General features: G+C 40.0%; 1 protein-coding gene across 1 annotated transcript in view; it reads right to left on the bottom strand.

Annotated features, from left to right (window-relative positions):
• Nucleotides 1–22,941: 22,941 nt before the first annotated feature.
• The window catches only part of GPR139 (G protein-coupled receptor 139), a 62,387-nt gene continuing 59,865 nt past the window's right edge, over nucleotides 22,942–25,463 (bottom strand). The window contains exon 2 of the mRNA XM_075565189.1: nucleotides 22,942–24,007. Within this exon, the coding sequence (XP_075421304.1) occupies nucleotides 23,073–24,007 (935 nt within the window). The 3' untranslated portion in view covers nucleotides 22,942–23,072. The remainder of the gene's footprint in view (nucleotides 24,008–25,463) is intronic.

Below are 25,463 nucleotides of genomic sequence, written 5' to 3'. Positions count from 1 at the left end.
AGGTTCCCTGCAATTGTCATGTAATATGAAAATTGTAACAAATACAGAAGAATTTACAATGCATCTGATCTCAGACACGCTTTATTTATTTATTTATAAAATATTTTACCAGGAAGTAATACATTGAGAGTTACCTCTCGTTTTCAAGTATGTCCTGGGCACAGAGTAAAACAAATAATACTTGGTTACAAATACAGTTACATAAATAAACAGGGTATACATTATATACAAGACATTGCGTGCATAGTTAAAGAAAATATATATTATGGGCGTATGAAACAGTTACAGACCAGATTAAAATGTGAGACAGAGTTAGATTTGAAAGAACTTAAACTGGTGTTGGATGTGAGAGTCTCTGGTAGGTTGTTCCAGTTTTGGGGTGCACGGTAGGAGACGGAGGAATGTCCAGATACTTTGTTGAGCCTTGGGACCATGAACAGTCTTTTGGAGTCAGATCTCAGGTGATAAGTGCTGCATGTGGTAGGGGTGAGGAGCTTGTTCAGATAGCTGGGTAGCTTGCCCATGAAGAATTTAAAGGCAAGACAGGAAAGGTGAACTTTGCGCCTAGGCTCGAGTGATGACCAATCTAGTTCTTTGAGCATGTCGCAGTGATGTGTGTTGTAGTTGCATTGGAGAACAAAACGACAAATTGAATTGTAGAGGGTGTCAAGTTTGCTAAGGTGGGTTTGAGGTGCCGAGCCATATACTATGTCTCCATAGTCAATAATTGGCATTAGCATCTGCTGTGCGATACGCTTTCTGACTAGGAGACTTAGGGAGGATTTGTTCCTGTAAAGTACCCCTAGTTTGGCATAGGTCTTGGTTGTCAGGGTATCAATGTGCATCCCGAATGTTAAGTGGGAGTCAAACCATAAGCCCAGGTATTTAAAACTAGTGACAGGGGTTAGGGTGGTGTTAGCGTTGGTTCTGATCAGGAGCTCAGTCACTGGAAGCTTTAAAAATTTAGTCTTGGTCCCAAATACCATTGTTACAGTCTTGTCAGTGTTTAAAAACAGTTTGTTTTGGGAAATCCAGTTTTCTAGTCTCAAAAAGTCAGACTGAAGTATGTGTTGAAGGTCAGAGAGGCTATGGCTGTGTGCATATTAGAGAGGGTTGGGGTTCTTTACAATGTACCTGATCTCAGACGCGCTGTTAGAGAGGGTTGGGGTTCCTTACAATGCATCTGATCTCAGACACGCTATTAGAGAGAGTTGGGGTTCCTTACAATGCATCTGATCTCAGACACGCTATTAGAGAGAGTTGGGGTTCCTTACAATGCATCTGATCTCAGATGCGCTATTAGAGAGGGTTGGGGTTCCTTACAATGCATCTGATCTCAGATGCACTATTAGAGAGGATTGGGGTTCCTTACAATGTCTTTTACTTAAAATACTTCAATTGTAACTGAATCTACAGCAGCTTTTGACATTATCCCATGTTAGAAGATCTTCAGAACTCATTCTAGTGTCAGAATAAATTAGACATATTTCCTTTTCTTCCTAAGATATCTTTCCAACAATTGTCTTATGATCATCATTCACCTTCCAAATTTTGGGGGGAAATACAATTTCTTACAGATTATAAAGACATTTTGGGAACTTTACTTATCGAAAAAGAAATGTGACCCACCAATCTGAAGATTAAGGACAAGAGATACCATATGCACCATAAAATGATTTTGTGACTTGGTGTCTCCTTTATCTTATATCACAATCAACAAAGAAATTGATACAATTGAAAGCAATGGGTTTTTTTGTTTTGATAAACCTGTCGCAGGTATATTTATGTCGTTTTGGCCCGGTTTCTGTTGGGAAAGACTTTTTGGTTTAGGGCATTCATAAAACTAGTCAAATTCAATGCCAGATTTGAAAATCTCTCTTTTCTTTCAATTTGACTTTTATTTGACAAATCTAGTGCCATTTCTGCTTCAGTTTTGCACCAAAGGATCTTTGGTTTAGACCTCTCAATTAATGTTATTTACTCTCATACCTATGACATAGTCGTCACAGCAGGACAACTACCATTGGGTTATAAGGCTCTCCCATGTTGCATGCACTGAATAAAACATGATAGACTCCTTGTGCTCAAGCAACATAAAAAACATTTACTTAGACAATACAATGTTCATGGTATTTATCACAGTTAAAAAAAGGCTTATGTCCCCTTCAAAAAGTGTTCCAGCTCACTATTTGTTTTTCTTATTGGAAACAATAGCACGTTTACATTGATAAATTTGGTGATCTTCATGCCCCTATTGCAAGAGTGAATTAAAACTGATACTGCATCATATTGTATTCAGTCAATAACTGTGGTTAACTTAATACATCAGGATATTATACAGCATCTATTCAATGGATTTTTAAATGCTGTTGTAAATATCTAGCTGATCATTGTAATGAATACAATGTACTGGCACAACTTTATAGATTAAACGGGAACATTAATTGCTTTGCTTATGTAGTTTAGATTTATAGATTATTTTCCTTTGTTTGAAAGATTGTTCTATAGTCCTTCAGGAAATCACTTTATTTTGTCTCTTTGAAAACCTTTTTTTTTTAACCAATAAGTGCAATATTTTTCCTGTTTCTCTTTTCTGTTGCTGTATATTCTTTAACCTTGAATTGAAATTTACCGCAAAGGACAGGACCTTTAAAATGCAAACTTATTTAAACTGCTTTCTACAAGTGTTCACTGGCTTCAAACACACAATTTAACTTCCTTGTTTTATTTTAATTTGCTGCATTTTGTGAATAAAACATCACAACATTTTAAACCTTCTTTGAAATCTTTACAATTTTCAGTACATCCTGTTCACATCAGTCTTTTGATTCATAGAATTCAAGATCATTATTCAAAAGTATTGCAGTCAAAACTGTTTCACTCCATTGTTTATTTCCTAGCACACTGCGGTTTCTTTTTCATATTATAATTAACACCTGCATCTGATACATTAACTATCTTATCACTTGCAATCCATTCAATAGATGAAAGTGATTTAAGTACAGCACATGCTTCATAGAAACTTATCAAGCCACTTTCACCAAGTGTTCTGTGCATGATAAAGATTGTATCTCTCCCATACACTGTACCGTTTGCACTATGAAGAGATGAACATATGATTTCTGAGTTGCAGAAAGAGACCACATCATGTGTTTCTGCAACAGCTGGTGTGTGGAAAACAATGTTACAGTTCCTAATAGCATATTTTTTCCAGATAAAGGTAATATAACACAAACAAGTCTGTAGTAAATATAATATACTACTTATATATCTATCTATTGTGATCAGTTACATCTATTCCATTTACTTCTAATTCCTTTAATCAAATAACTAGGGGGTTAGTTTAAATGTATAATCACGACTTAAATATAGCTTGTATGGTCATATAAGAAAAATAGTTATATTATATTGAGACTACAGTATGTATGCAAGCAGGCTCTATTAATATCTATTAATAACAAGCAGACCAGGCAGTTGCATAAAATGCTGTTTAAAATGTAGAGCTGGTGGTTTCAGCACCATGGACAGATACACCAGAGATATTTCCTAAGAAGTACTACTGTACTTACAGTAAAACAGTTATGCTGGAGGTCACCTTCCAGCCACATTTACTTAAATGTGCCTTAAGACGTTATATTTACTAAGCAGTATCAGAATGTTTCTTATGGAGTAGCACTAGTTAGTAAATGTGGCCCATAATGTAGCAAATGCATAGTAACACATTACCATACTTTGTATAAGGAGAAATAAAAACAGACCAACTTGTTCAGCACAAGATACATGAAGCAGTTGGTTAGTTGAGTGATATTTTTATTAAACACTGTAAATGAGTTTATAATTGGTAGTTTTAGCATAAACAAACATATGGGCCATGGAGATGTCTCAGAACTACTTTGGAAGTGGTGCTGCATTTGGAAATGTTTTCTGTCTGTTACTTTGGTAACAAATGGTGAATCTGCTCAACTGGGAGTCAAATCCTGAAAACTATTATCAATCTTTATAAGGAGAAAAAGTAATCTAACATATGGGGAAGCATCTTTGCCCTATAAATATGCATGAGTTAAAGGCTTCATTTACAGTGATTGATTAGATTGGAAATTGAAGCACCCACTACAGCCGATTTTCAGCGAGCTATATCAAACAGCTGTAGCTCTCATGTTGATCCTAGACAAGAATATGTTATTCACAGGTAGTGATACCTTTAGATCAATATGAGAGGTCCCCATAGACTAGGATTTTGCATGAGCTTTTGCAGCTATACGAGTCATCTGGTCACAATCATTTCAAAGAAAGCACATCATGGAAGCTAAATAAGTGTGCAAAGTTTCTCATAATAAAATAGAACAATGTACACTTACAGTTGAGATAAAGTTCCATGTTGCCTAAGCTGTGCTCTTTCAACATAAGACACCTTCTGGTGCTGAAAAACACCTTATGGCCATTCATTTGGTTGTGCTGGAAGGTGTCATATAATAGCATAACTTAGTAAATATGGCCAACAATCTTTATTCCCCATAGTCTTCGGTATTAGGTATAAATGGATATTTTTCTCTTTTATTGTAATACATTCTTCACATTGATTCAATTTTCCTAATGCCCTTCCTATTAAGTGGGTATTTAGATTGAAGATTTCAAGTTGGGATCCCAAAAGCATTCATTTTTGATATCATTACAGTATATTATTTTTTGATTTAAAGTTTGTTGTTTTTTTATGCACTAGTAGTGTTTGTAACATTGTAATTTGTGTATGACCATGGTTATATATTTAATATAACACGTTGTGTCTTTTATCTTGGGAGGAGACTTCTGAGGTCTCCAAAAACCCATGTCCAAACTAATCAACCACAAGTATGTTGATTAGTTATTAGGTATCCTTAAAATAATAGCAAAGAAAACAGATAACCGGCGCCTCCAATAAAAATAATAATAATAAAGCCAACCAATATTATAGTCCAATGTGGGTGGCAGGAAATCCTGAGTGAAATCTTCAATGAAGCCTCACAGATAGACACACAAACATGTAAGACAAAAACAAAAAAAGAGGCAAAAGAAAAAGATCATAGTGCAACTCATAAAACAAGACTAAAATCTAAAAAATACAAAACTAAAAAATCACTGAAAAGATGGGCAAAAGGATAAATTACAAATTTAATGCAATTAACTAAAATATAACAATAAACAAATGTCCATTGGGCTAGAGACGCTAATGAAGCTGAATCATCCGGTAGGGGTAAAATTAAAAACCTACTTACAGCAAGTCTGCTGATTAAAAATGACCTTATAGAACAACTGTCCTGAAAGTCAGACTGGAGCCTCTGCAGGAGATGGAACCGCACGAACAAGATCCACACTGCCAGGGTGATTGCCACTGCCAACACTCAGACCCTCGAGGTAGGTGAAGGTGTCACTAAGAGGAACCAGAACTCCACGCCGCTCGGAGAGACGCCGACACCATACACATAGACCAACAGGTCGCGTGACGTGCCGGTGACGTCACAATGCGGTGCGAGGGCAGGGGGAGCTCCCAGACAGGCAGCAGAGCTCGGGAAGCTAGAAAGCAGGTCTGGCAGGAACAGCGTGCAGCCAGGGATGGATGATAAATGTCAGTAGCCAAGGAGAGAACCACCCTACGCGTTTCGTGATGCTAAGTCACTTCGTCAGGGGCACGATGGGAATACAAGCATGTGGGTATATATATACCATGATGCCAAATTAGACCAATAGCTGGAATAATGGCATAATCATAATAAATCAAATTATGCCATTATTCCAGCTATTGGTCCAATTTAGCGTCATGGTATATATATACCCACATGCTTGTATTCCCATCATGCCCCTGACGAAGTGACTTAGCGTGTCGGCGTCTCTCCGAGCGGCGTGGGGTTCTGGTTCCTCTTAGTGACACCTTCACCTACCTCGAGGGTCTGAGTGTTGGCAGTGGCGATCACCCTGGCAGTGTGGATCTTCTGAGTTCGTGCGGTTCCATCTCCTGCAGAGGCTCCAGTCTGACTTTCAGGACAGTTGTTCTATAAGGTCGTTTTTAATCAGCTTTGCTGTAAGTAGGTTTTTAATTTTACCCCTACCAGATGATTCAGCTTCATTAGCGTCTCTAGCCCAATGGACATTTGTTTATTGTTATATTTTAGTTAATTGCATTAAATTTGTAATTTATCCTTTTGCCCATCTTTTCAGTGATTTTTTAGTTTTGTATTTTTTAGATTTTAGTCTTGTTTTATGAGTTACACTATGATCTTTTTCTTTTGTCTCTTTTTTTGTTTTTGTCTTACATGTTTGTGTGTCTATCTGTGAGGCTTCATTGAAGATTCCACTCAGGATTTCCTGCCACCCACATTGGACTATAATATTGGTTGGCTTTATTATTATTTTTATTGGAGGCGCCGGTTATCTGTTTTCTTTGTCCTTTTTGGTCTGTGTATACCATATTTTCCTCGGGCAGCCCCTACTTTAAGTTTAAAGTTTATTGTAATCACCTCTGTCACTTATATTGTCACAGTTCTTTATCTTAGCATTAGCGCTTATTCACTGCTCTCTCCCTTTATCTTAAAATAATAGCATTACAATTGTGTTTTTTTTGTTATGTTTCTCTTTCATGGTTCAATGCATATTTAATTATTTTTTCAGTATATCAATGTACCCAGTCTAGAATTTCAAAGCAATCATCTTGAAACCATTTACAGCGACTCTATGTTAAATTACCTATTATTGTTCCAGTTGATTGTCAAACTAGCACACAGAAGAAATCAGCAGCGGCTGTGTGCATCAAGGCAAAGCTAAATTTGTTTGACACAGTGCACCAAATGTATTGTATTCATGTTTCTTACATTGTAATGAAAATTGTCAACAAGGAAATTCAACCTTCAATTTTGTCAGGCCCTCTGGGCTCAGAGCCCATGACCTCTACTATGTAGGGGAGCAGCTCTAGCAGTGAGCTAAACCAACTACTCCCACCTGTTGCTAACAAGCCTTGTGGACACTCACCATGGTTTCTTTGATAAACTGATCACTTATATTTCCTGCTTCTCAGATCAATGTGCTTTAGCCCTTTCATCCAGCCTTGATACTAAAGCATCTGTCTAAGCTGTCTATCCCATCTTCTGCCTCTCTGACTACACCTGTGACCTCTGCCTGCTTTAACCCTGGCCTGCCTGACTAGTTTGTTGCCTTCCACTTGCCCTAATCCATGCTTGTTCAACAGTTATCCTGCCAGCTGCCTGCCCTGACCTCAGCCTGTCTGACCTTCACTTCTGCCTTCTCCATTGTCCTGGGTTTTTCTGTCGATCCTGCCCTGCAAAAACGCTGTAACGTTCACCTAGTCCCTATGGCCATTCCCTGTCCCATTCTACCTGCTCCAGCCATCGGGCCATGCTCCCTGCCATTGATCCCACCTTTGTTGATGGACAATGATGGACAAAGACATGGAATGTGATGTTCATTCAATTGTATTATGTGATGCTTCCAAATTGCCATTAACATACAATAGGAAAAATAGGTGCAATAATACATTGGGTGCTCAAATCAAGAAACAGCACTTGCTTTGTCTAAGAAATCACTGCTAACATGCTAACTGCTTTACATGCTAAAAGACGCTGGATGAAAATACCCCTCTTTGGGCTAGATCATGTTACCTAGACAGTAACAGACGGTATTATCCCTAAGGTTACCGCAAATCCACAAAGCTAATTATATGCAAACACAATGGCCATTGCATATCTCATTTATCATAGGCTTAACACCATGTTATTATAGTGCAGCATTGCATTTGCTTCAAAAAACGTGATGTGAAGTACAGTATGTCTTAATCTCGCTCCCAGCGGTTGATATAGAGAAGAGGAGGTGCAATTCCAGAATATGTATTTGCCTCGGGTGCATGCCCTGCACCTGGACGGTGCTAGTAATTGTAGATATAGTTCATTCAAAGTTAGAACGCAGCGGCACTCCAGAGGTCTTTGTTATAATAAAGTGAAACATTTTTTATTAATAGAGTATCGACGTTTCGGTTCACGACTTGAACCTTTATCGAGGTTCTGTGTCTTGATATAGGTTCAAGTCGTGAACCGAAGCATTGATCCTCTATTAATAAAAAAAAGTCATTTTATTATAACAAAGACCACATGAGTGCCGTTGTGTTCTATCTTTGCATGGACCATATCTACTATTAACCTTGTTCCCACCCAGACCCTGTTAAATCACCTAATGGAGCTGGGTCTGGCCCTGTGTCAACTTGATGCCATAATAACCAATGTGTTTAACTTCTCTGTGTATCAAAGTTTTGTCATGCAACAAAGCTACTGTAAGCAAGCTGTGGAAACACAGCGTGTCTAAACCAACAATATTATATCTATATTCCTACAGCTGGTGTGTACTTTCTGAAATTATTTCCTACGTACAAGTAATAGTGCTACCGTTTTCGAAAAAAATTGTCATTGTTTCCTTTTTGTCAAGGGACTAGCGTGGTGTTATTGATGGTCATCATAAGAGATAATCTGAACAGTTTGAAGAAACGTTAGGTATTAGATTTCTGAGCTGATGGTTTTTGTCTGGGCTGCCTGTGGGTATTGTGGGCAGGCACCCAGAAAAATGCTGTATGTTGCTTAAGATTAGTGCAGTAAATCTGTAAGATATACCACAATGATATGTTGTGAATAATAAATACTCTTTTGCTGCTGAATGCATTTCATTTTTTTTAAATTTTGTTTCAGACTTTCCTACATTTTAATTTATTTTTGTATCTATTTCCCCTGGAGTTAAGGCTGTTATTGGTGATAAGTTTTACCTTGCCAACTTTACCATTGTTTGTACAGACTCTATTCTATGCCAGTTGAGCTTGGGGATATTTAAAATCCATTTGCTGCCAAAGGATACATCGCTTTCCTTGCACAAGGGTTAACAATACATTACCAAACAAATGCATGCATGGCTTCTCAACGGTCTTTGTAATACGCAATTGTGGGTTCCTTATTAGAAACTTCTGTAATAGTTGCACACTAGCCCAGGTGAGAGTAAAATTTAATATATTTATTTTTAGTTTTCTCTGTGTCCTCGTGTTATATTATACAGGGTCTATATATTAATTAAAAGAAGGGGACTGTAGGAGATGTGTGCAGAGGTACACAATGGAGACCATTTTAAAGTGAAACTAAAATGAGGCTTTATTGCGCCTGTTCCTTTAACACGGCAAAAACATTCAAAATAAACAAAATAAAGGCCTACTCCACTTTGGAGAATATTTACACCTTTACTCCATTCCTTTCTAACTGGATGGGTATCTAAGCTTGTTACCACCCCCCAAACATATATACATATAGATATACAACATTCCAAGAAGAACGTCTCTTATCTGTTTGTTGTAGCTGTAGGGGAAGGCCTCTTTGCTCTCCTGGGTCAGCACCCTTGTGTGCTATGGGAATGTCTGTATCCAGGTATAAAGGTCTAGTCCCCTTGTCTTGTTATCAGTATACCGTCCTTCTGCAGCTCAAGACATCTATCTGTTCCTCTGGTCAGCCCTTGTTGTGGGCTAAGGAAATCTCTGTAGTCTTTCTTTTCCTTGGTCAGCTCCCTTGTGAGCTAAGGAATCTCTGCAGTCTTTTCCCTTGGTCAGCTCCCGTGTGAGCTAAGGAACCTTCTTCCTGTTCCTCAGAACAGGCTTTTTCTAACACAGTCTTAATCAGCCAGGTGGAGTCTGTTTGATTGCTGGTGTGCAATTAACCAACACACTGCTGGATTAGAGGCAAGTTTTTTTAACAGTGATAAGTCCCTGTTACAGGGACATTATTGGTTAAATGTAAGAAAGGGTTTCTTATGTCTGGTGCAGATTGTTAGACAGAAAGGTGTATTTGTGATGCAGAATAAAGGAAGAAACATTAATGATCATAGCTAAAGAAATTGATACATCCTTTTTTTTTTTTAAATATGGGCATCTGTGTAATTCCTCCCCAACTCCTCCTATTGTTGTACTCATGGCATACCATGTAGCGTGATCAAGTAATGTAAGATACACATTTTTTACTAGTTCTGAAATTGTCTTGATGCAGAGACCAATAAGAACATCCCTGCAGCACAGAGAAGGGGAGGATGGACATGATGTATATACTTATTACTGTGTCCGTGGTAGAACCTGCAATGTATGTATTTGCAAATATTTTGAAGGCAACCATAGCATTTTAGGGCTCTTTTTTATTTAGAAACAAGAATGATTCTGAACAATGCTTGGATGTGCATATGGAATATAAACTCTGTACAATGATACAGTAGGTGCTGGACAGAATACTTAATGGTTAATACAGAATACTTAATACTATGTGCTCAGTCCAGACCAGAGAAAGAGAGAGAGAGAGACCAGAGAGAGAGAGAGAGAGACCAGAGAGAGAGAGAGACCAGAGAGAGAGAAAAAAACAGAGAGAAAGAGAGAGAGACCAAAGAGAAAGAGAGAGAGAGACAGACACAGAGAGAGAGACAGAAAGACAGAGAGAGAGAGAGACAGAGAGAGACAGAGAGACACACACACACACACAGAGACACACAGAGAGAGACAGACACACACACACACACACACACACACAAACACACACAGACAGAGAGAGAGAGAGACACACGCACACAGAGAGACACACAGAGAGAGAGAGAGAGAGACACACACACAGATAGAGAGACAGACAGAGAGAGAGAGAGAGACCAGAGAGAGACCAGAGAAAGGAGAGAGGAGAGATTGAGACATTTTCATGAGTGGTGAAAGTCTAATACTGTATATGTCAGTTTTGTGAGCATGTGCGATCATTTTGCATGTCTAGTGGGAACCCCAGCCAGACCAGACGTTGGGACGAAGAGTAACCATGCACACATATATGCACTTATATGTTAATATGTGGGTTGTTGGTTATTCCCCAAAAAATTACCTAGTGGGGGTTCCCAGAGAAAAGGGTTAAGAAACACTGCAATACACTAATTATTACTAGGACATCTACTGTCACTATAGAATATTATGAACTTTTTTTAATGCTACTGTACTATCATTAATTCTTTCTCTACTAGCCTCGACACAGGTGGACATAGGCTAATTAACCTTTTCACTGTCACCAATAGTTACATGTCAACACCCCTTTACTGCTTGTGCTAGTAAGATAATTAACACATTCATTGCTATTGGTTTTACAAGGTCACTGCCACTCCTACAACTGTACTTATTAACATTACATTTTCTGTGGGTGCTGCTGTGGTAATTAACACTTTCATTTAAAGAAAGATAGAGAAAAATTAACCATTTTGCAACTTTTCATAAAATAAGGCAAACTTGACTTTATTAGCAAAGTCGTATAATTACTAATAATTACATTACAGATGGCCTGGAAGGGAAAGTATGCATTTTTGCAGATGACACAAAGATATAAAACAAGGTTCCCAGGAGGGGTAAATGATTAGTGATTCCGGTAGAATAGAGGAATGGTCAAAGTGTGGAAAAGAGGGCAAAATCGTGCCCCTGAGTCACAAAAATCGAATGGCAGAATACAGGATTAATGGCGCTATAATGTCAACTACTACAAGGGAAACGGGCATGCACGTCCTTATTTCAGCTGAATTAAAATAGACAAACAATATAACAAAGCAATGGGGAAAGCCAGCAGGATGTTAGGTTGTATAGGGAGAGGCAGGGCTGCCGACAGGAGGGGAGAGCTGGGACAAGTGTCCCGGGACCCGGCGAGTTGGTGCTGCAAGTTGGGTTTGACCAGAGATCAGGCCCAACTTGTGTGTCCAGCTGCCGTGCCTCTGCATGCCCCCGCCGGGCCCCGGCTCTCACTCAGCTCTCTTCCGCCGGTGCACACCGGAAGCTGGCTGAACCCGTTAGTCAGAGCCAGCTTCCGGCGCTCACCGGCTGGAGAGAGAGGCCTGGTGTGGGAAGAGCTGAACAGGACATGTGGTCGAACCTCCTCCTGTGCTCCACCGCCACCGTAAAACTCACCACTTGATATGTTGTCACTCCGATCCCCGCTGCCGCTGAGATACCCCCTCAGATGTCCTGCGTGGCCACCGTTCCATCTTTAAATATCCCATGCAGGTGGGGCATTTAAAAATGGAGCGGCCGCCACGCAGGTCATCTGAGTGGGGATCTCAGTGACAGCAGGAATCGGGAATCAGAGCGGCGACATGTCAAGTGGCGAGGTGTCCTGGTGGAGGTTCGGTCAATGTCCTAAACTGTGGGAAGAGGCAAGCATCAGCTGGGGAGAGCTGGGGCCTGGAGGTAAGTGGTACTTGTATCTGGGCAGTGGGGTAGTTGTTATCGTATCTGGAGGGTAGTAGTAATTGTATCTGGGGGGATAGTAGTAATTGTATCGGGGGGGGGGGGGTAGTGGTGGGGTTTGTATCTGTGGGTTGTCTATATCCAGGGGTTAGTGGTGGTGTCTGTATCTGCGGGGGGGGGGGGTGCGGTGGTGTCTGTATTTGGGGGTGTGTGGTGGTGTTTGTATCTGGGGGTTAGTGGTATCTGTATCTGGGAGGGGGGAGTGGTGTCTGTATTTCAGGGGGCTATTGTGTGTGTGTGCAGGGGGGGTTGTGTGGGCAGTGTGTGTGTATGGGGAATTATGTATGTGTGGCCAGGGGAGGAGGGGAATTTTTTTTTGAGGAGGGGGTAATTGAGTAATAGTGAGGGGGGAGAAGAGTGAAAGACAGACAGATGAGACATATACAGGTGTGAAAGGGGAGGGCTCGCAAGGCCGATGACATGGAAGGGGTGTGTGACATGGGGGGTGGCACTGACACGGGGGAGAGGGGCAATTGAAATGCTAGGCCTAAGCCCCATGAAGTTTGTGGGCAGCCCTGGGGAGAGGTATTTGCAGCAGAAACATATTGGTAGTGATGCAATTTTAAAGATCATTGATAAGATCTCACCTAGCGGGGGTCTGTGTCCAGTTCAGGAGATATAAACTCTTATTCAGGAAGCTGCGATAGCGCAGAAATATGGATTGATTGCAGCGCACTGAATAAGAGTCTATCACTCCAGAAGGGCATCAATAAATGAGAGATTGTGCAAAGAAGGGCTATAAAAAGGGGCATGGTCATACATCATAAAACACATCTTATGTCCAGCTTCTGGGAGCGAAAGGAGAGGGGGCATGATAGAAACTTTTAAATACATAAAGGGTTTCAACAAAGTACAGGAGGGAAGCATACTTCAGTGAAAGAGAAGTGTTAGAACAGCAGGTCACGCTCTGACGCTGGAGGGGGGCAGGCTCGGGGGGAAATGGGAGGCAGTACTTCTTTGCAGAAAGGGTGGTGGATTCATGAATTGCCTCCCAGCAGAGGTGGTAGAAGCTTAATCCAGTAAGGGAATTTAAAAAATGCTTGGGATAGACATATGGCTCTTCTAAGCATGAAAGAAAGCCACTGATCAAACGTGGTCTGGGGTATTGCAACAGACAGGAAAATGGGCAGAATAAGTGCGCCAGGTGCTTCTTACCTGCTGTCAAATTCCACTTACAGCTACTTTAGTCAAGTTCAATTGCCCAATTGGAGAAAAAAAGAACTTACAATCATAACCCACAGCTGCGGAAAAACATTTCCCCCAAATCCCATTCAGGACTTGCATAAGATTAAGCTCAACAGAGTAGCACAAAGGAGGACATTTACTAAGTCTCCTGGTAGCAACACTGGTGCAATATGGGATCAAGAGTCAACATCCCTAGATTTCTGCAAACAAAACAAAATCCCCTAGTGTTTTTAATAGGATTTTATTACTTTGATGAAGGACGTGCTGTTATTTGCGGCAGTTTTATATAATATAACTTGCCGACGTCAATGCGCTGCTGGCCCCTTCTACACCGAAAGGGTTCAATCGCATTGCAGGCACAGGTATGCAAAAAGGAATAAATAACGTTAGAAAATCTCAGCAGTGTTTTAACCTGATTGCCTGACTTTTTACTCAACGCCTCTTCAATGATGAATATCCCCCGGTGTATCTCTCTCTGTCTCTGTGTCACTGAAAGCGCTCACCCACAGCCACACGTGCTGTACTCAGCCTGCCCACATCCATATGACTGGGTGCTCATTATTTACAGCTCAAGGGGAAATCTTGGTTCCATTAATGAGGCGGCTGACAGTCAAGAGATTCCTTGTGCGTGGGTGCCACTGTTTAAGCTGATTAGTGAAAGTGAAGAGTCTCCATATAAATGGTTCAATGTGGGTGGTTTTAGTGCGCAGTCCTATCTCTAAATTTGCCCTGATCACCACTTCAAGTCCCACAGAAATATTTATCATACATTTCTTGAGGGTTTAGACACTGTCTATTTTTTCTATACCAAAGTACACTTAATCGTAACATTGATATTGTTCATTTATGGAGTGTATGTATACTTTTTTTTATATGGCGCCCACAACTGTTCTCAGTGCTTTACTAAGACAATACAGAACAGGGAATTATAATACAATAAGTGCAACAAACAAGATCAGACTATAGGAAAGGAAATCCCTGCCCCGGAGAGCTTACAATCTAAGTGGAATGTTGGGAGAGTTACAGAGACAGCAGGTGAGGGAATAAGTGCTGTAGGTGGCAGTGCTTGGCCACAATGGTTGGTAGGAGTGACTGTGGGTGTGGGACAGTAGCCATGAGTCCAGGCTATTGAGATGCTACATTTAAGAGGTGAGTTTTAAGGTTTGTCTTGAAGGTGGGGAGAAAATGTGCTTGGCGTATACTGAGTGTGAAGGAGTTTCACGGGTAAAGTGCAGTGAGGGGAAAAGGTTTAAGACGAGAGAGCTGTAGAGGTGAAAGGGTTGAAGAGGAGACAGTTATGGTTAGAGCGCAGTAGATGAGCAGGGGCATAGCAAGAGATCAAAGGTGATATATAAGAATGAGTAGATAAGTGGAGAGCCTTGAAGGTAAGGAGGAGAACTTTGTGAGTAATGCAAAATTTGATGGGAAGCCATGAAAGGGATTTAAGGAGGAGATGAGCATGGACTGTTTTGGGAGAAAGTAAAATTATTCTAGCAAATGTTATAGTTCTCTTCATCTACCTTGTTGCTAAAATGGGGATTGCAATGTGTCTTAAAGCTGCAAAAGCGTTTAAACAGATGTGTTTGAAACGACATAATAATTGAAAGTAATTCCATAGCAGTCTAAACTGTGGATATTGCCAGTGGTTTAGAGAAGCATAAAGCGTAGAGAAGACTTGTCACGTGTAGATGTTGATTTAGATTTCTGTTCCTTCCGTATCTAAGTCACTTTCGGAATGATCACAATGACTAAAGTTGAGCGCCAACCTTCAAGTGTAATGCTACAGCCTTCTCATGGCATTGCTTGAATATAGACATTTCAGTAATGTATTAACAATAATAATATTAGATGTCACTTATAATTTGTGAAATTTGTAGCAGTTTCAATTGACATTTTTGAATCTTTATTTGAAAGTAGAGGAGATGAGACTCACATCTGATCTGTAATTGCCATGAAGACATGCCCCTTCTCTATAATGTTTAATCATTTAGACCAGGAGTGGTCAACTGCAGTCCTCAAGGGCCGCCAACAGGTCAGCTTTGAAAGATATCCCTTCTTCAGCACAGGTGACTCAATCAGGGACTCAATCATTGACCAGGATATCCTTACAACCTGACCTGCTCGTTGCTCTTGAGGACTGGCGTTGATGAGCCCTGATTTAGACGTAGGCTAAATGCATAGTAACTTTTCACATCTTATCCCAATGCTGAATCAACACAAACTCTCTGTAATCAACAATATAGACAACATATAGACAACAATATAGACTCAATTCTACAAAACAATATATTGGCCACTCAAGCCTTTAAATGACTTTTGGCTGACTATTCATCATAATTATCGGCTGTTGGACCATTCTTGGACTTTGTTGGTTGAAAAAACTGGGACAATGCTTGGTGCTATGATGACGAATTTTACTTTTGACCAGTGTTGCAGTCTGAATATGTGATTACAGACTCCCAGAGTGTCCAAGGTTTATCAATACATATAACAGAAAAATCTAATGTATTACAATGGCGTCGTTTCATATTTTCCCATTTTGTTCCCTTCCACTAAATCTTTATTAATAAACCTATACAATTCTGTGTGTTGTCCATTAGCTCAGAACCCCCTGCCAAAATATTCTCTTTTCCTTGTCTATGTTCCAGTCTCTCTCCCACCTCATTTGCAACTTTTGACTCATCCTCTGAAATGTTACCCATTAATTAATTCCTTTATCATATCCTTCTAGATGCGTGTATGACCCCTTGTTTATAACTCACCTTTTGTTCCTTCCTTTTCTTACTTGGACTGTATCCGGTTATCCAATCTACAGCCTTTCCTACCACATTTCTGTATTAAAAGCTAAAATATTTGTTGTACTGTAACTTAGATATCTATCTATTCATTCATATCTTTATATACACAAATATTGGCTACTATAAATCATACAGACAGAGCAGATGTTTATCGCTCCCATTAAAGAGGCAAGCCAAGCACCTTTTTCTAACATTTATTTTTATTTTGCTACACAGGTTTGAAGGAGGGGGTCTCCGAAGCTGAAACCTATTATTTTCAGCTCTGGGGACCTCCTGCTTCTGGAGATACTTACCTCCGTGGGGGCTGCCGGTAGCTGCTCTGGCTGGGTAGCAGGGTTCACATAATGGCCGCTTTTCAAAGCTCCCGTGCTCTGCAGCCCAATAGGAACATGTGACATCATCTGGTGGGACTTCCTATAGGCCTACCTGATGCAGCGCTTTAAAAAGCCGAGATACCGGCACCCCCTACGGAGGTATGTATCTCTGGAAGCAGGGGGACCCCAGAGCGTAAATGAATGGGGATCAGCTCCAGAGACCCCCTGCTTCAATCCAGTGTAAAAATAAATGTAAAAAAAAAAAACACTTGGATCGCCTCTTAACACACAGTGAAAAGCAACATCGCACGATTTGTTTGGGAAATCACGCGATATCGTTAGTAGCGACTCAAGTTTCAAGAGAGCCGTCTCGTGTGAAACAGGGCGAATGCAGTAACACAACGTTGTGTGATAACCGCAGTGGTAACATCAGCTACAGCTATCGCTAAAAGCACACTGTACTTTTGTCAATGTTGGCTTTCAGAATACAATACCTCTCTTTTTGATATTCATCTACAGTACATCCTTGAATAAGACGAATTGCTAAAAAAAAAAAAAAAGTTTTGTCATCAGTTTGCTATATGTTTGTTCTAGTAATAATACATTGAAAAATGTAAAAAAGCAATGATGGTTTTTGTAATATGAAGGCAAAAGCAGACAGTTTGTTTTTGTTTATTTCGTTATGTCAATTAGGAGGTAAAAATAACATGAGTAAATCTCCCAAATAACAAATCATTGAGGGATGCTTAACAGCTAAAACATAAAAATAAGGCATACATTAGTATCATAAAATAGCAGCTTTCCAAAGACTCAAAGACAATCGGGGGCGGGCGGAGTTTATGGAAACAATTTTCTGACCTCAAAAATAACACCTACTAAAAGCCATACAAATGTAAAAAATAAGTAAATCTACATGCAAACGTGCTGAAGAGCGGCTTAGGCTTGTATTATACTAAGCGCGTGCGCGCTAGCGTGCGTGCGCATGGCAATGAAAAATACCTGTCTCCCTATGACAGTTTATCCAGTGCCGACGCGTGCGCATGGCAGACAGCGTTGGCGCGGCAGCTCAGTTGGAAATACAAAGAAATGTGTCTTTTCAAGCGGCTGCCGTGCCACGTGACACTGTGAGCCAATCACAGTGAGACCTACCCTTGTGACATCATGGCCACGCCTCCTAGCCACGAGCGCCATCGTTTTTGCTTACAGGCAAAAAAGCGCGCACCACGTGCACGCGCAACGTCATGCATGTGCCCGCCTGCGCGCAAGCGCTTGCTATAATACAAGCCTTAGCGTTAAGGACACTGTCTGTGATGTGGGTGACGTTGGTTCAAAGTCCTTGTGTTAGCTCTCCTTGTAACTTCATCTTCTGGGTCCCAGGCATCCAACATTTGATTGTACGCTCTGTCAGGCAGGAAATTATTGTGCCTGAAAATTCTATGTACAAGACTGTGTGTATGGTATTAATACTATATAAGACAAAGGTGTGTACTGTATGTGGAGCTGCTCATAGTGGCACTCAATTTCAAATGGCTCAATTCCACTATGACTCCTTAACCCTTTTTTGATGCCTGTTGGAGTAGCAGTGCTAACAGTTGCTGTTCCCACGAGCAGTGAAGGGGTTAAAACATTCCCTTAGGGGTGTAAATTATATACAGCAGTGCTAAAAACAAATGGGCATGAATCCCTAGGCAGGTATTGTTGGTAAATTACACCCAGCGTTTTATTTTTTTTGCAAACATCTTGACAAAAAAGGCAACATGTTTCTACTATTACTAGTTTAACTCCAGCAGTGCCGGCGGTCTTTAAACACAGTCGTTATGTATGAAGCTCATAGATAGGGTATTTTGGTTTTAAGTAGACACTCATAAAGATATTTTATCTATGTATCTATCTACTAAGTACTCTCTCTCTCTCTCTCTCTCTCTCTCTCTCTCTCTCTATATATATATATATCAAATGGAAATATTACTGTATGCTCATTTGCATGTCTTAGACAGGTCTGCAACCCCGCCTTTCACCATTATCACCCAGCACACAGCGCTTCCACTGTAGCAAGGGATTCTGGGAAATGACATGCAAATGAGCACACAATGCCACTTTTTGCTTCAAAACCATTTTTAACATGGTTCCCTATAGGCTTAGGCTTGCTGCATGGTCAGAGCTTTGAGCACAGCCAGGGTTAAGATGCATAGCCAGTAAACCCACCCACAGACAGACTGTTTCAACTTTAATGGGTCTCCTCAGTGTAGGGTTAGTAACACTGGCCATGCAAAAATGAAGCAATGAGGATGGGTTTTACCATACATATTTTTTTTATAGAGAGAGAGAGAGAGAGAGAGAGAGAGAGAGAGAGAGAATCTCTGCTAAAACGTCTCTACTTAACCAATTTTCTGAGACCATTTCTTGAAGATCCCCTATGAATGAGACACAGAGTGCAGGGAGGTAGGAATGGCTGGGAGTCACCAGGCCTCGCTGCTGGGAGTCGCATTCCGATTCAGTGGTAAATGCCCTCGGCGCCGATTCTGGATGAATCCCGGTCTATGTAACACATTCACCAAAAAGGAGAGGAAGATAGGCCCTCCCTTCAGAATGCCTCTGCGCTCATGGACAATGAAGCAAAGAAATCTCTGAGGCTGTGAAATATCATTGTTCATGGAGTCATTTAATTAGCTAAAATAAGTAACAAAAATAATCACTGCTCCACTCAGTTTATGAGCCTGTGTTACCTGGCAGCCTAGCTATATTCTGATTCGGGCAGGGCTGGCCAACACCGATCCTCGAGGGCCACCAACAGGTTGGGTTTTAAGGATATCCCTGCTTCAGCACAGGTGGCTCAGTCAATGACTGAGTCCCTACTTGAGCCACCTGTGGTAAAACAGGGATATAATTAAAACCTGACCTGTTGGTGGTCCTCGAGGACTGGAGTTGGCCGCCCTTGAATTAGAGGAATTGCATCAGAAAATGCACTAAATATCCCTCAGTATCTCTGGTAACCAATTGTTGCAAGTTCTGACCCTGTGAAATGCCGCGCTTATAGTGCCGGCAACGTCCGGCTGCGGCCGCTGGAAAAATCAAATTGAGATGACTTCCAGTGATCGTGACCAACCTGTCGCTCCGTTGCGCCATCGCGTCGCGCTTACTATAAGCGTATGTGGCGGCGGCAAGGCATTTGTTTTCACGAGACGTCGCTGTCGCCGGCACGATAAGCGCAGTTTAAGTCTGCTCAATGCTCACAAACCATCTTTCACCACTTGAGTAACAAAAATAACTTGGAATAATTGGTTACAACAGATACTGAGGGATAGTCAGTGTGTATTTCTGTGCCTCCACCTGACGGGTCTTGACCCCTACACTGCATTGCTGGTCCCTCTGACAGCAAACCTTCCTTCGGTTTTAATTATTTTTGTGTCAAATGTAAATCCCTGGTATCTTTTGCTCCTTTCATATCTCTTCATACATAACGCCTAATATTATTAAAGACCCCCTGGCGCTGAATAGATTAAAGCCCTAAGCTTCCCTGAAAAACCCCCATAGATAACACAAACACAGGAGTTTCTGAAAAGATGGCTTTCAAGCTCCTATAGCCGGGCTCTCCAGCTAGTTTTTAAAAGGCGCCAGAACAGAAACAAGTTACCGTAGGAGTAGAACGCCCACAACTATACTGTAATGTTATTTTGGATACATCTGTAGACTTACAAATCAATATTAAACTATTAAACATTTTGGAAGCATTTATAACATCTGTTATATATATATATATATATATATATATATATATATATATATATACGAGAGAGAAAGAGAGAGAGACCAGAGAGAGAGCGAGACCAGAGAGAGAGAGAGAGAGAGACAGACCAGAGAGAGAGAGAGAGAGAGAGACCAGAGAGAGAGAGACCAGAGAGAGAACGAGACCAGAGAGAGAGCGAGACCAGAGAGAGAGAGAGAGAGACCAGAGAGAGAGACCAGAGAGAGAGAGAGAGACAGACCAGAGAGAGAGAGAGACCAGAGAGAGAGAGAGACCAGAGAGAGAGAGAGAGAGAGAGAGAGAGACCAGAGAGAGAGACCAACGAGAGAGGGACCAGAGATAGAGAGAGACTTGAGAGAGAGAGAGAGACAAGTGAGAGACAAGTGAGTGAGAGAGAGAGAGACCAGAGAGAGAAAGACCAGGGAGAGAGAGAGACCAGAGAGAGAGACCAGAGAGAGGGACCAACGAGAGAGGGACCAGAGATAGAGAGAGACTTGAGAGAGAGAGAGAGACAAGTGAGAGACAAGTGAGTGAGAGAGAGAGAGACCAGAGAGAGAAAGACCAGGGAGAGAGAGAGAGAGAGCATTGAGAGATCAATCACAAGTGAATTTCAGTGGGAGAAAATTGCAATGATCTGCCTGGGCAACTACATTAAAATTAGCAGGGGTCGACAGTCCAAAGACCACTCTAAGGATCTCTCTGGGCCAGGTTCAGCCCGCATGCCACCTGTTGAAGAGCCCTGTTCTATAGTTTGAACAACCATTCAACTGAAACTCTTTGGACATATTAGGTACTGTACACTGTACATTTTTTATGCAATCTGTAGCAACATTTTGCTAAAGGACTCATTCCCAAAAACACATTCTGCGTCAAAAATATTGTACATCACATATTAGTAGATCACATAAGTAGATTCAGATGTTAAATGTAAAACAGTATCAGAAAAAAAGTATAGATACATCATTTTTAAATACTAGGCGCATTTTCCAAAATGGACCTTCAGTAGTGCCAACCTATATTGCACTTAATTAAACAGAGGAAAGTATTTACATTAAACTTACTTTAACATTATCAATCTAAATATATAACTATGGTTCTGAAACAATTTGATCGAATGTTTTTTGTTTTTTTCGGTGAATAGGGGGGAAAAAAACGCTTTTCTCCCTTCAGCAAATAAGATGATAACACAGGAGTGATGGCCATACACAAAGAAATGTCATATAAAATTGTTCACTAATACAGAAGATATTTTAGTGTTGCTCACCAATTAGCTGTCACCAATGGCATTAATTGTGCGGGGTTATATTTTTGCACATTATTTTATTGCAGGTACAGTATTCCTATACCATAGTATTAGACACAGCTCACAATATTCTAGCGAAGATGCACTGCTGTATTTCTGAATTATTAGAAGCCCGTAGCACAAAAGAGACGGGGCAAACTGTGCGCACCCGGTGGCTATTAATGGCCGTCAAATCCTATGTTTTGGTTTTCTGTTGCTCTTTTTCAACGCAAAACATTCAAAATAGGTTTTTCTCCAACTGCTAAAGATCAAGTGCATTTCATTGTTTTGGTTTGGAGCACATATTCTAAAGCTGTAAAGCAATTTGGCCATTACCTGACATGGCAAGCTATTCAATCATGGTAAGGTGTATTATGAACTACCTGTTGGAGCCAAGAAAAGAATACATTACACACAATGCAAGCACGTTGCTAGATATGCTGTTGCTATCACATTGGAAGTCTTTGTTTCTAAGCATTAGCTTGTGCTTGTTTTCTTATCTCCATGTAAGAAAATCTATTCTGATCTTGTTATTAAGGCATATGTTCAGAGTTCAACAACCAGTTAAAGTGGTATGGTGTATGACTAAAGGAAGCAATGGAAATAGAGTAGTACAAATAAACAGACTACACATTGCCACGGATTTCCTTTTGATGCCAATAATATTTTCACGTGTAATTTTAAAAACACTAAATGTACAAATGACTTATATAATTCTCAGCAGATTGTATGCTCATATCATTTACATTAAGCAATGGAAAGAAAATAAAGCGAGTCACAGCATATACGAGAAACACTGTTACTGTTTAATATATTGCACTATCTGTAGGAAACAATGCAGTGTTTCTGCAAAAAGCTATGTACTTTGGGATAAATGATTAAGTACTGCTTAGTCAGGAATACACAGGAAGTTTTCTTTAAGTTGTCTGTTCTATTTAACCTACAGTACTATTTTAGTTGTGACAAATCTTGTCAAACAAGTGCATATCAGCTAAATAACACATCTAAAATGCAAAATATTCACCTGGGTAAAGTTTAAGAAGAGTTACAATAGCTGCTATCTATATAGTTATTATTGATTTAATTAAGCACCATTGAGTGTCTTTAATGAGATGTTTCATCAGCTCAGTATTGCACTACTGCGTAGACATATCATATGTCAAAGTAATTCTGCTGTAAAAACTCAAGCCAAAGACCTCACAGGATATTTCAGATGAGGAAGGCAAGGCTTCAAGAGAAACTTAGAACAATCAGCATGTTAGCTGTGATTTCCAAATTGCCTCTGGCAATCACTTGGACTGGTCACGTGTGCTTTCAGTCTAGAGCGACATTAAATCAGATAACCTTGAGAAAGCGCCACGCAAGTGAGCGCAACATTAATTATCGCAACCATATCAATTAGTTGTATTCCCAAACAACTTTCAACACCTATTCATCAAGGTGAGATTTTTAGTGGTTTCCCATTCTTATCATACTGGTAAACAAACATTTTAATACAGTGAGAATTAGCAGGTGAAATCCAAGGGCTACTAGTTATAGAAAAGTTGTAGTTCGTGTAAAACTGAACCGGTTGTTTCTGGCACTTAAAAAAAGCCTTCAGCGTCCCAGCTGCCATTGTGCGAAACCTTTTACTAATAAAACAGTACAGAAAGAAATTAATTGCAGTGTTGAGTAAGGCTAACATGTTGGCAATGTCTGTTACAATATGCACTAGCCAGCTGTTATCTATAGGAGATACGTAAAGGTGATAAAGTATCATGATTATTCTCGGTGCCCAAAGAATGGCGAAGATAGATGTGATTGTAAATAAAATGGCGGTGGTTTTCCCTGTGGAGTATCCTCTCAATCGGAAATTGCTTTTTCGTCGGAGCTTGTACACAATGATTGAATTTAGAATGAAGAAAATGGAGCATGGTACCAAGTAAACAGTGAAACAATGGATCCAGATAAGGATATGATGGACCGATGTGCTTGTGTAATCCTCGATCCAAATATTTGGCCACCAGTAGTATGGGATGCTAGTCAAAAAGCAGGTGATATAAACACTTACAATTACTTTCTGTGTACGAGCTGGGAAAGACACAGTGTGATATTTAAGAGGGTGGCACACTGCTATATATCTATCGATTGTCAATGGAACAGTAATCCAGATGGATGTATGAATGGAAGAAAACTCCAAGACTTCAATAACTTTGTCTAGTATTTGAGGCATCTGCTTGTTAAGGATAAAGTCCTCCAAGAGGAAGTCAACAAATACAATGAAGAAAAGGACCATGATGTCAGCTGCAGCCAAAGCCAGGAGATAGTTATAGGAGGATTTCTGCCGGCGAGCCACCAACTGCGACAGGATGATTACTGTCAGGATATTAGCTGTGGAGACACAAAATGTTAAATATCAGAATCTGGAATTTAATAACCTAATCAACATGTCTACGCATTTGAGCAAAGCAATACATTGTGTTGTGGTCTGGCTGGAATTCGTTTTTTTTTTTGGGGGGGGATATTTACAAGATGATGGGGAAGAAAATCCTCAAAATAAGCCGGGCATTTTTTTAACAATAACATTTTTGTGAAATGTTCCAACTTTTAACTTTTTATTGTTTGCAATAACCCAAAAGTGAACCCATCTTATTAAAATAATAAAATTTAAAAAAAAAACATAAAAATTCGTCTGAAGATGAGCCGTTCTTGGGATTTGCTCGGATTTGGAAAAGTCGTTAGGAAGATCGACTCGCCCTTCTGAACAAAAACGACAAAGTACACAGTGTTAAGATGTTAAATTCTGGAAATGCCCATCCTTAAATTTAATTACACAGAGCACTTTCATGTATGTATTAAGCAAAACCCCATCACAGCTCTTTCAGCTCCTAATGCATAATATGCTAAGGCAATACAGCCAGACATGGTTCTTCAGCTTCTATCCAATTTCAGAATCTGCTTTCCTGTGTGCTGCCATCCAGAACCAGTGAAAATTTATATATATAAATAAATATATATTTTAGTTAGCCACAGAACGGTATCATCTATTTATTTTTTGATTATTGAAGCTCGGCTAACACGGTACTGATACCTCTACATGTATATATATATATATATATATATATATGTATATATATATATATATATATATATATACTGTAGATCTATTTATATATCGATACAATGTCCTATTTTACTGCATTGTATGGACAGATATTTTTTCTCTAATTTTCGAAGTTGTTGAGTTAGAAAACAAGCAGATGTGCTGCAAACTTGAATGTATTATCTAGAAAGGCTTTGCATACTATATATCTCAGTGCTACGTTTCTATGCCTTGTATTATACCTTATGGAAGACAAAGCTTTACTGTACATTTTTCAGTGTCATTCTTTCAATCTGGCTTTGCACTGGCTCTGCAGTTGCACATTTTTTCAGGTTAATAGGTCAAAGTTTTTCTTATGCAGCAATACTGGCCAAAGCTGAACCTGATTTATTTAAAAAAATAAAAACAAAATGTACTGCAGGTTTTATCTATGGCAGTAATGTATTCAATTTGCACCTGATTAGCTTTTATATCTGTTAATTCTGAATTCTAAATACTTTAGAGTCACTCATAAACTCTGATTTCTATGATCTGAAAAGAATAACCATGATTGTATCTGCATGTCTTCCAAAGGTCTCAAACCTGCTTCATGCTTTCCATTGTCATATGTCATACAGGGGTTAGGCTGCAGTGCAGACAAGGCTTCTGGGTAGTGACATGCAAATATTCACCCAGTATGCTGTAACTTTAGCTTCCAATCCAGTTTTTTATATTGATTTCCTAAAGCGTGTGAGTGCTACATTA

The sequence above is a fragment of the Ascaphus truei genome, chromosome 11 (assembly GCF_040206685.1).
Source record: "Ascaphus truei isolate aAscTru1 chromosome 11, aAscTru1.hap1, whole genome shotgun sequence".
Lineage (NCBI taxonomy): Eukaryota > Metazoa > Chordata > Amphibia > Anura > Ascaphidae > Ascaphus > Ascaphus truei.
Note: the sequence above shows the minus strand (reverse complement) of the source record. Positions and strands in the feature narration are given on the sequence as shown.